At 32.7% G+C, this 12,502-nt stretch overlaps 1 protein-coding gene across 1 annotated transcript; it reads right to left on the bottom strand.

Annotated features, from left to right (window-relative positions):
• Positions 1-917: 917 nt before the first annotated feature.
• On the bottom strand, positions 918-11,556 carry LOC113400654 (SWI/SNF-related matrix-associated actin-dependent regulator of chromatin subfamily A containing DEAD/H box 1 homolog). Its single transcript, XM_026640293.2, has 15 exons — positions 11,225-11,556; positions 9,841-10,037; positions 9,103-9,407; positions 8,185-8,353; positions 7,878-8,062; positions 6,888-7,081; positions 6,591-6,726; positions 6,197-6,332; positions 5,756-5,893; positions 5,074-5,313; positions 4,630-4,857; positions 3,600-3,811; positions 2,399-2,554; positions 1,518-1,648; positions 918-1,285 (listed from the first exon to the last, which is right to left on the bottom strand). The coding sequence occupies exons 1-15, from the start codon at positions 11,340-11,342 to the stop codon at positions 1,209-1,211; spliced, it is 2,622 nt and encodes an 873-aa protein (XP_026496078.2). The 5' UTR covers positions 11,343-11,556; the 3' UTR covers positions 918-1,208.
• Positions 11,557-12,502: the final 946 nt, after the last annotated feature.

The raw sequence follows: 12,502 nt of genomic DNA, 5'->3' as shown, positions 1-12,502 counted from the left end.
TGTTACATTCCTCTACCATTACATTACATTAACAGCCTGTAAATTTCCCACTGCTGGGCTAAGGCCTCCTCTCCCTTTGAGGAGAAGGTTCCTCTACCAATATATGATAATTACACTAATTCATTATTTTTTTATGAATGCAAATTATTATGCTGGATTCAAGTTACATGTTGCATCTAGTTTTGCAAAGTATCAGGTTATATTTATTATAGATTAACTGCAACACTATATATAGCAATAACTTTGAATAAACACCAAATTATTTGACAGATTTCCAACAGTCTACTATAGAATCAATTGCCACTTCACAAGCAATGTGTAAAAGGAATTACAAGATCTTTTCTTACTTACAGTTAAAAATCGAGACAATTTTTACATTAATTTTGCAAAACTTTTTTTTTTTTTAATTCACAATAACAACTGTTTAATATACTAAGCCACGTTATAAATAATTTAAGCATAAGAAAATATAATACGTAATAATCTTGCTCCCACTCATTTTATTATCCAAAACTATCATCAATCCAATAAGAGTAAAGTTATCAGGTTTTAAATGTCCCACTGTTGAACAGACCTTCTCCCTTTTTGTTCCTCAATACAATATGACAATATTACATGCCAATAAACATTGAAATTATGGAATTATTATGTCCTGTTTGTACATTACACTACCATCTAACGAAACCCTTGTCATAGAACAAGCATAGCATCGCATTTTTTCAATATTTTGTGCATTCTTTAAAGACAATGTTCATAATAGTTCTTTATATTAAATGTATCTATTAGTTACTATTTAAATATTAATTTAATCATAGATTTTAAATTACGTTCATTTTGCACAAGTTAACTAACAAACTCATTCCAGATATATCCATTAGCGTGATAAAAAATAACTAAACATAACTGTCGTTGTTCAGATAAAGTTTAACAAATTGTTTTTTTTTTTTTTAAACTAAATTCTTTTTATGTTTCTAATGACAATACATAAAGAATAAATAAAGTACCATTCAAAGTAAGTTTACATCTCAACAAACAGGAATGACTTAACTCTTTCACTTTGTACACAATCACTTAGGTATTTGTTTTGTTCTATACAATATATTACGATGCACTATTGTTTCCGTTCCATAGCACTATTTTTAAGCCACTTTCAGACAAAATTCAGTGTCATTTCACTAGTCTATGACAATGACATCATTGGCTAACAATCATTTGTTCGGCGAAGTCAATCCCAAAGCTGCTGACAATAGACGAACTACATTCTTCTGCTCAGTGCCTTCATTTTCTGTAAAAAAAATATTAAAATATATTCTTATTAAGAAAAATGCTGACAATATTCAGTCCTAAAAACCGTCATGCAAAACGTTTTGATCAATTTGCGGAAAGCAACTTTGAAATTTAAAAAGTATTTTTTTAAAAGTAAGATTCATTTTACTTTTTTCATAGTTCTTTTTTAAAGTTCATGAATTGAACCACCGATTTGTAACAAACAATAAATAGACACAAATATTACGTACCGTCAGCACCCGTAACATGTTTTTCAAGGTTGAGCTTCTCTTGTGCCACTTGGTATATGCCCTCTTCAATTGTCCCCGCACTTAACAACCGGTAGATCTCTACTGGACGAGTTTGACCCATTCTGTGGCATCTGGAAAAGATTTATTATAAATATGATTAGAATTCTCTAGTGTATGTTTATATTTTACGAAAAGTATTATATTACTAGGAACCAGCAGACACCATTTACCGTCGAGAACTACTCCGAAAATGTGATAAGCACAACAAATTAATTATCATTGGGTATCATATGAAAGTTTGAAAAGACATGAAGACCCTATCAATGAAATTAAAAAAAAGCTATATAATTTTCCTTATTATGTTAAAAGTATTACTATGTCACTGTACACATAATATATAATGATATGGTTCTGTAGTATTTAATAATGGAATTGAATAGTTAAAGCGAACGTTTCAATCTGGTAAATAGAATTTTCTTCTAGTCTTAGGAGTTTAAGTTTTGGTTAAATAATTACAGCAGTCAAATAAGTTATTGTAATAAGATTGTTTTAACACAACCTTTAAGTAATACAGTATGATACTGCAGTACTTGAGCCACGCATACTACCCAGCTGAGATTTAATAAAAAGCTTTCAAATTATTTATGAACAATAGTAATCTTATTTGAAACAATGATTAACTTGGTGCCCAACTCATCATACACTCTACCGCCAAACAGTAATACTTAGTATTGTTCCGGTTTGAACGGTAAGTGGCGCATTGGCGATGTAAGAAAAGGTTAATATTTCTTTCAGCGCCAATGTTTGTTGGTGCTGGTGACCATTTACCATCAATTGGCTCATTTGCCTGTACCTCTAAAATAAAAAAATAAAATGTTTACCTGTCCTCAGCCTGTTTGTCATTGTAAGGGTTGAAATCAATGTCATGAATGATTACAGTATCTGCAGCCGTTAGATTTATCCCGAGACCTCCCGCCTTTGTAGACAACAGGAACACGAATATGTCCTCAGCGTTATACCGATCTATTAGATCTTGTCTGTAATAAAATGAAATGGTAATTTAATTCAATCATTGTTTGTATTTTTGTGAAGGAAAATTTCCCAACAGTTCGTTATAATATTGTTAGATGATTGACGATGCAAGCAGGACGAATAGTATAAAAGACGGAGCGTAGACAGCGCGGACACACGCACAGCGTTTCCGCCGGCGGAAACGAGGACCCAGATTAGTGACTCCGCGGAGGCGGTGACGTCAGTAGATTCTATCAGTGTTTAACTTCAAGTGTTCAAACCCCACCGACTACGTTCTGAGCCGAGGTGCGATCTCATAGGAGACACCCTCAGGACGAATGTCACTCTCGAGCCCGAAAGGGTTCACCTTAAGGCAGAGTTTTAACACTCGCCCCAACGTTCGGTGACGCTGTAAAGGCCAGTAGGGCCAACAGCACTATTTCAAACGAGATACAAAAACAGCGCGGACAAACTCTTCGTCGGAATCTTGTGCGGAGCGGACGTCTCGTACGACGCAAAGTACGAATAATACTTTGCGTTAGAATAATTATTGTTTGCTTAAAGTCATTAGAATATTAAATCATTATTTGTTGTAAACGTTGGGAAAATAAATTTCTTTTTTTTAAAAAACCCATCCGCTTCCTATTGCTAATAATATTATATTTATTTACTTTTGTGTAAAAAAATTATTCAATCAAATTATTCATTAATTCTATCAGTATAATTACTGCAAAATTATAAATATTTACAATAATAACAATATAATTTAAACTTCCATATGAAATTACACACATAACAATTAGCAGAATATACTCATGTTTCCATTGATTAAAATTTCTTTATTTTATTATATGTAATTATTTATGGAACTCAGCCTGTAACTGTTTGATGGTGAGCATTTACAGCTCGCAGCTTCGAGGCCATTGTTGTTCTTTAACAAAATGTTTAAAATTTAACTTATTTTTTTAATATTTTTTGCCAATATCTTTATATTGGCCCAAAATATAGAAAAATCGTGAATAAATTATGATCAATTTTTAATAAGCTGCTATCTTCTACTATTTTACCCACCTCTCATTAACAGCAGTACTACCGTCTAGCCTTAGGTAGCGATAGTTACGTAGTCTGAGGTATGGTTCGAGGATGTCCAGCATCATCGTGAACTGGCTGAAGATTAGGACTCTGTGACCTTCCTCCTTCAACTTGGGCAACATCTCATCTAATTTAAGGAATTTTCCAGAATCTTCTATCAAATGGTCTGGCACCGAATATGATCTAATACACTGAAATTTTAATAAAGTTAAATTTATTTAAAATTTTGAAACAGTGTTGTGGCTGTTTCAATAAAAAAAAGAGGTGGGTGTCCCACGAAGGACACCCAGTTGGAACGAAGTTGTTTTTGCTATATATTATGGATTATATGACAGTCACAATAAATTAATTAACAGAGTTTGAGATTAACTCTATGACAAGAAATAATATTGTTGTATTATATTGGAACATATTGTATAATTTTTGTAAATCTTAATACCGTGTTCACATGCTGTACACAATGATTAAGAAACACTCAAAGAATGGAACGGGACTGTTACCCCTTATTACAGATTATTTTATAACCTAGCGAGGAGTACACTCTACACCCAACTATAAAACATAGTTAAAAGTATAAATAACTAAGTGTAAATAATCGAAATCCGTTGTTACATTTTTGAGAAATAAACAAATATATTTATTATTATTATATTACATGTCTATTAAAATAATAACAAAAATAAATTTTGATTGTAGTATTTATAACCGTAAAAAATAGATAAAGAAAGACAAGGTATAATGATTTTTCCTTATGTGAGGATTTCTGCCAGTTCACTTTACTGTAAGGCGCATAAAAGAACTTCATTCCAAAAATAGAATCTGGAGACAATTACGCGGCATCAATGTTCACCGGAAACTGGAGGCAAATAAGGGCAACTAGCCACTCGCCTAGCCACTAACCTAACTTTGGATTGTGTCTTGAATTTCAAAATAAATATATCAGTCATACGAGACCAATGGCAGAAATACGCGATGTTTTTGACAAAGTAATCAAATAAAGTCAGCTCACCGAATACTGCTGGGTGAGCTGGTGCATCTGGAAGTCGGACATGCACATGAGGTCCTCGAACACGTACTGCTCGTTCTTCTCCTTGTGCGCGGGGTCGCGCGCCAGCCGCGCCGCCATCTTGCGCGTCACGCCCGCGTCGTAGTGGTAGCGCAGCAGCAGCGGGTGGTTGGCCAGCTTGCGCATGTCCATCATCATCGATATGCCGCTCTGCTCGGTCGTCGCGTGAATCTGATGACAACTCGTAGTATAGATTTATATTCTTACAAAGTAATGCCACTCTATATATATACTTTATAAGGTATTTTTACATAATATTTGACACATTCTAAAGGTTAACCTTACATAGTATATATGTATATATATTAATTAGACCGTTGACCGACTTTACGACAATATATGAAATAAACTTTAAATGGAATTTTTACCAATATAATAATTACAAACCGTGCCATCCTTCGCAGAGAATCCGGCAATGAGATCCTTATACTGCCTCTGCTGTTTCTCAGACATAGAACACAGTTCTGTATGGTTGGTTTTCTTCGGCAGGTCCTGCAGTACATCACGCTTCAACCTCCGTAGTACGAAAGGCTTCATAATACGCTTGGCTTGTGTTATCTGGCTCTGTTCAAAGGCTGGAACGTCATCCTCTTTGGTACCATTTGTTTTCTTTGTCGTCTTTGCTTTCTGAAATTGAATTTCCAAGTATGATTATATTATGGTTAAACTAGCTGTGCCCGCGAGTTGGTACGCGTTTAAATTTAACAAAAAAAATATTGTTCAATTCAAATATTTTACTATAACTTATTAATTCTGTATTAGGCAGCTTTGGTGATATTAAGTCGTTGGTAGAGAAAATTATTTTGTAATACAGAACTGTTACACAATATAAAGTACATTACGGATTTTTTTTTTTTTATGTTACATACTACATTACGGATGATCAATTTTTTTCGCAACTTTCGGCAATCTTTTGTTTCTAGTTATACAAAACAATTTATGATGCACACTGGACACACAAGGTGACTATAGTACATAGTTAGTTATGTAAAATATTTAAATGAAAATGAATCTTGTTTTTTTTGTATTTAATGAGTTTTTGCAATTAAATTAAGATAAATTAACTTACCGCATTCTTTTGGAACAAGCTCTTCAAATCATCAGTTTTGCCGGAGAACATGTGAGGCATCACAAAGCATAGAAGTGACATCAACTCGACCAAGTTGTTTTGTAAAGGTGTCCCCGTTAGTAGCAGACGGTGTTTGGACTGAAATTAAACAATTTATTTTTTTAATTATTACTCTTAGTATACTGTATAACTATTGAGATAAAATGCTGATCTACCGAAACTTTACCACAAGTGCTTTAGCTACTTACATTGGGATCAGAGTAATCTATATGATGTTGTCCAATATTTATTTACTTACTATTTACTTACAATATTTTATTTCTAAAATATTTGTCTAAAAACCGATGTCAGAATTAATCTGACTCCAAAAATGTTGCAGACATTTTACACTATGAACAGAAAATGATATCTTACAAGCTTGTATGTTAAGGTGACCCTTACCTTTATTTTTAGTAAATTGTCGTATCTTTGAGTGGACATATTTTTAAGCATATGAGCTTCGTCATATATAACATAGTGCATTGGTGTGATGCGGAACATCTTGCGTTCTTCGGGGCAGCTGCTCACCATTGTGTAACTGAGGGTAATTTATCATTAATACATTTTTAAAAAACGATATTAAAAATATATTATTGAGAGACAGTTTCACATAAATCAAAACCAATATATACTACACTTTTATGAGATCAGAATAAAAAAAGATTTTTTGTATTTTATTTTACTAAAGTGCAAAAATTTTATTTAACACGTATAATCAATTCAATTAATTTTAAATATTGTATGATTTAACATAGTTTTTTTAATGCAAAATAATTATAAATGATTAATCCCTTACGTTGTAAGAACGATGTCAATTTGATCTAATCCTCGCGAGTACTCAATGCGAAGTAGTCGCCTCTCCTCTGGATTACCATAATACTTGCTAACACGCAGCGATGGACACCAACGAGCCAACTCGCTACTCCAATTATCTATAACATCAGGGATTTTAAATAAATGAATTGGACTGCGTCTTAAGGGCCATGATTATTAGGCATTGCAAATGGTGTAAGGATTAGTTAATATTTCTTATAGACTCTACGGGCGCTGGTAACAATGTACCAGTTTAAAAAAGAGAATCAAAATGACTCACCTAGCGTGGAAGCCGGTACAACGACCAAATGTGTACCCCGGGCTTGACCTGTCTCTTTCAAGTGTGCAAGGAAGGCAATCACCTGGACGGTTTTCCCTAAGCCCATTTCATCAGCAAGAATACCGGACACTCCTTGCTTATGGAGTACCGCTAGCCAGTTGAGACCTACTAGCTGGTATGGTGCTAATTTCAAACTGAAATTTAAATAAAGTTATTTTTTTTTTTAATTATGAAAAGATATGATAAATGTCTTCAAATATAGAGGCTTCTCGTTTCAATACAAGTGATGCTCAATTACATCGAAGAAGGTATAAATTCAGTGAGCGCGGCATCCTCGTCGTGAGCGAATGAATTTTATCAGTACATGGAAAGCTCATATACATAATATAAGCGTAAGCGAGGTAGGCAAATTACTTTTGTGGACAATGTGGAGAAGTATACCTGTCTAGGATCTCAAATAAGAAAAGTCTAGAGCGACCTGTATAGGTAGGTCTAGACCTGTCATGACACACTTGAATGAAGTATACTCTTCCTTCTGATCTATCCGACAATCATGTACGAAATAAACACGGAGCATTGAGATAAGAGAATAAAATAAAATGGACGCGTTCAAGATTAGGAGCTGACGGCGCATACTATAGTTTTGACATGTCTTTTAAGCAAAGCCAGCAGCCAAACGCATAGCGTTTATCATCGCATATAAAAATCAAATAATGAATTGTCTGTATAAGGTCGCTCATATGTTCGCTCTCGTATTTTGGGTACATCAAACGACAAGGGCCTAGAGAAGCTCAGTATTACATAATTACAACAAAAGCGCTCAATTCCACACTACAACCAGTTACTCAGACCGTTTGGGAATAAAGTGATTGCAACACGACCGCTATACCGAAAAAAAAACCGATGGAAGCAACTGATTCGTACAAACTTGCACCAGAATGCAGCAACGCGAAAGAATTGGATTGAATTGCTGGGAATACATTGACATACCTTGAATCTAAAGTGGTCGGCTGTTTCAACCGGCCCGCTCCGGCAGCCACCGCAGACTCCAGCTGCTGAGCGAGACCGACGCACTTCTTCATCAATCTCTGTATATTGTTTCTTGTACAAAGGAGCTCTTGAGTTGAATTCAATAAATCTGTACTCAGCATCTTGTTACTATTAAATTTCTCTACCTGGATAAATAATCACATCGGCATTTAAAACATAAAAACAGCTGACTAAAATTTGTAAGTTTAAAATATTATCAAGTATCAAAATTAATTAATCCAATTATATTTTATTAATAAAGTTTTACCATATCAAGCCATCCTTTAAATGGTCTCTGTGCTATGATGGCCTCTGCTTTTTTTTGTGAACAGCCACTGAGCAACGAGAGTTCATTCATATTGCTCGTGTTTAGGAATTCGAATACTTTTCTCTTGTCGCCCACGAGATCATCGGTTATTTCATTGTCGGAATCGTCACTGGAATAGAAAATGTGGTTACACAAAGAAAAATGTTTCTTTTTTAGGTTCCGTACCCAAAGGGTAAAACGGGACCCTATTACTAAGACTCCTCTATCTGTCTGTCGCCAGGCTGTATCTCATTTCTTTTAATTTTGATATTTATTTTAATAAAATTAATATTTAAAGGGGCTCCCAAGCAACGAACCTATTTTTTTTTTCAATTTTATAGATAGTGATATGGAACCCTTCGTGCGTGAATATTTATGTCATAGAACTGATTTGCAGTGCAAGATGTCAACCTTGTTCACAGCTACTTGTTTGATTATTGAAAAATATTAAAATAAATAAACCACTGCTGGGCTAAGGCCTCCTTTTTATACTTATTTTCAAAAGGGAATTTTGAAAATAAGTTTGAAAAATAATACTATATCAATATATAATTGTATAATATATGCAGAAATTTAAGCTGTCTGAGTTAAGAACTGCAATCCCACCGAACAGTTCAATAGTTTCTATGAAAGACCAAAGTTGATTTCCGATTTATTATCAGTTAAATTAATTTTCATCTATCATCATCCCACGTAATAATTCTTCGTCGTCGATTTAATTTTCACGTAAATCCTATAATTTATTAATATGTCGTGACCTAGATTCCAAGATGGGCGACTTTGTCGTGATTTTATAATTTGATGGCAGTGATTTTTAAGAAAACAATATAATATATATTTAAATAGAGAATATGAACCTTATGAAACATGTAATCATACCTGTCGTAAACTCTTTCGTCCTTTCCTTTTCTGACTCCATAATCGTCGTCTTCACTACCACTGCTGCCTCTTCGAGCCCTTCCCCCTTTACCAGCTAAGGACTTTCTAACAACTACACTCGGTCCACTCGTCACTCTGACTACCCCCATTCCATTGGATTTAGGCATTTGCCCTGAAAACCCTGGACGGGATGCGAAGAATGTCGACGGCGAGGCCTTGTCATCACTTTCAGGGTCATGCTTTAAAAGCTCATCACGTGATCTCTCTTCATTCCAACCATGTTTAACGAGAGTGTTTTTGACGAACTGAAACATTTCAAGACGTTACAAGTAATGTAGAATTACACTTGGTGGTAGGGCCTTGTGCAAGATCATCTGGGTTGTTCATATATTCTAATGCCAAGCAGCAACACTTCATATGGTTGTGTTCCAGTGTGAAGGATGAATGAGAAAGATCAGTGTAATTTCATGCACAAAGGACATAATAACTGAGTTCTCAAGGTTGGTGGCAAATTGAAAATTTAAGGAGTTATCAAAATTTCGTATGGCACCAATTTCTATGGGTGGTGGTGACCACTTACCATTAGGTGCCACATACTTGTCTGCCTATTTAAAATAAAACTAATAAACATAACTTATAACCCATAAAATAAAAAAAGTAATTTTATTTGTTTCTTTTCCCTTATAAGACCAGTAACTCAAAATAACATTGTATTTCTACAATAAGCCAGCAACTCACCAAGGGCGATATATCAGGGAACATTTCCAGCATGTTCCTGAATCTTCTCTCTTTAACCGCTGTGGTCAACTCAACAATAGGTTTCTTAGCTGGAGAAGCAGAATCATCAGAGTCCGAGTCCTGTATTCTGATCCGTTTGTAAACTATTGGTCCATTTCTGATTGCTGTGTTTGGAGCAGGCATCCTTATTTGTTGTTCTGAATACAAGAAAAAATAACTTGCCTATTTTACATAGCAAATCCCATAGCCTAATAGTTTTTTATATATTTATAATGGCAATATTAGAAAAACCCTGTTTCACTGATTAAGAGTTGTAAGAGGTTACAATTATTTGCTTGATCATCCTTGCTTTTGATTCTTACATATACTAAATATTATGTAACTTACAAGGTAATTATGCCACACTACTTTCAATTACTTACAAAGTTTCATACTTGTAAGATTTTTAATCTGGTGACATTTATAGAAAAATTACTTAATTATTTATTGATACATCTGATAAATCTATTATCTTTCACCAAAGAGTAAACCTAATAAATTCAGCAATAAAAACATAAGTAATACTACTATATAATAAGAACAAAAATATCTTAAAAGATGATCACATACAAATACATAGTTTTTACTTTATAAAATGAAAAGCAATATAATTATTTAATATTATGATATATAAATATGTAATTATTTTAGTCTAGTAATATGATAAAATAAATATTTTGAAATTATCAATAAAAGCTTTAATTTTGGGTACTATTTTTTAAATCAAAATATAATAAAATTGCTCAAGGCAAAATATATGACTGACAATTTATTACTAGAAATAATATAAATCTAAAATAACTGATTATGATTTCTAATTAACATAAATGAGAGTAAAAGTTTATGATTTATATGTAACAAGTCCTAATTTATATAAGCGTTTTTCTATTTTCTGGTATACATATTTTTTTTCCTTAAAAACTACACAGTTGATTTTTTGTTATTGTATTTTTTTGTAATGTGAGTTTCGTTGTTACATTTGTATAATGCAATTGCAGAATCATAAATTCGTTTAAATTTTAAAATAAAAGTAAAGACGTTTTAATTCTAATAATGAACTGTAAAAGTGTGTTGATTCGAGTATTCACGTTATATGTTTTTGTTCTTCTACTTAGTTCAAGATATAATAGGTGTAAGTAAATAAATAAAATATTTAAGACTGTATATCATATCGTCTGTGCAATGGTTATGAAAATAACAATTGAAACCGGCAGAGCAAAAAACCTGACCCTCGAAACGTGACCAGGCAGGCTTTCATAAACGTGGTCGCAACTGTTCGTTACAGCTTGTCAAACACACGTGTCCTAACACCACTCCAGTTAAGTTTTTATTAATTTATACTTACGATTACTCGATGGGGCTGATGTTACTGTCAAGGTTCCGCTGGATCCAGGGGTAGGTTTCCTTTGAAACCGATACTGTCTTAGATAACTTAACACACTAGGGCTAGTACTTTCAGACATCGTATTAAATAATAACGCAATAATCTACACCGAATCTTAATTACGAAAGTAACAAAAACGCTATAATTTTTACGAAAGTTTTATAAATTTAAAACCTCACACACTCTTTAAGCATGAAATCAACACTGCGGCCATTTTTATCCGCGAGACTAAAAAAAAATGTTTAACCAATGTTAATGTATGAAATATGACAGCTGATTATTTTAACCAATGGTATTTAAGACTACTTCATTTTATGAAATAAAATTATTTTTGCTATGTTCAAGCCAATACAGAAAATTTGCTGTACTATTGATACAGAAGAAAAATTATAGACTACATAATATGTACATTATTATTTATTTGTTTTTTAATTAAAAAAGCTCGCGTTTCCATAATATTAAATTATTGACAAAAATGTTAAATATTTTATTAACTTTTATTGAAAGCATTCTAATTTTATTTTACACTCGCTAAATGATGTCCAAATATAATTTGTAAGCAGTCCTAAAGTTATGTTATATAAAATGTCTAATGATTGATATGTTCCTATATTAAAAGAATATTTAAATTGTGTACCATTGAATATTATGAGAATTATAGTAATGATGTACTCTTGACCAATAAATAATAACTAAGTTAGCTATAATCCATTGGGTGGATAATAATTTTTAAATTGAAAATTTCTTATCAAAAATACAATAAATTTGCCTGACCCAGGAGTTGAACTAAGGACTTTAAGATCTGCAACCTTCTAAGCCAGCCTTTGGACAAACAATTTATATATATTTTTTGTACTAATAAATATGAGAATTAATCATCAATGCATCAATTTAAAATCAATACAAATGAACCATTGAAAAGAACTGAAATCTTAACGCTGATAAAACCGGGCGGTCCAGGCAGTACTATAATCCTTGTCCTTTTTTAAATGATGACTATAACAACGATCCCTCTGATGTAGTAACAGAAATTTTTCTTATTAATTTTGTATATCTAATAAATGGAATTATATTAAGGAAACTTGATTAAAAAAAGAACAATTTTTAGATACATAGTGGCGTCCTCTATTTAAAAAAAGAGAATGTTTGTTACGAAGTTTTATTTTAAATTAAAATAGGTTAAGATTAATATAAAATGTTGCTAAATAATATACTACATTCCCATAATCATTTATGTTG

This window comes from Vanessa tameamea, chromosome 13, assembly GCF_037043105.1.
Source record: "Vanessa tameamea isolate UH-Manoa-2023 chromosome 13, ilVanTame1 primary haplotype, whole genome shotgun sequence".
Lineage (NCBI taxonomy): Eukaryota > Metazoa > Arthropoda > Insecta > Lepidoptera > Nymphalidae > Vanessa > Vanessa tameamea.
This window is presented reverse-complemented; position numbering and strand designations above follow the sequence as displayed.

Coding starts and splice junctions, on each gene's coding strand:
- LOC113400654 (XM_026640293.2), bottom strand. CDS start 11,342: ATGTCTGAAAGTACTAGCCCTAGTGTGTTAAGTTATCTAAGACAGTAT. Junction 5,894..6,196: donor ACAATTTACTAAAAATAAAG/GTAAGGGTCACC, acceptor GTTTAATTTCAG/TCCAAACACCGTCTGCTACT. Junction 1,649..2,398: donor GACAAACAGGCTGAGGACAG/GTAAACATTTTA, acceptor AATCTTTTCCAG/ATGCCACAGAATGGGTCAAA.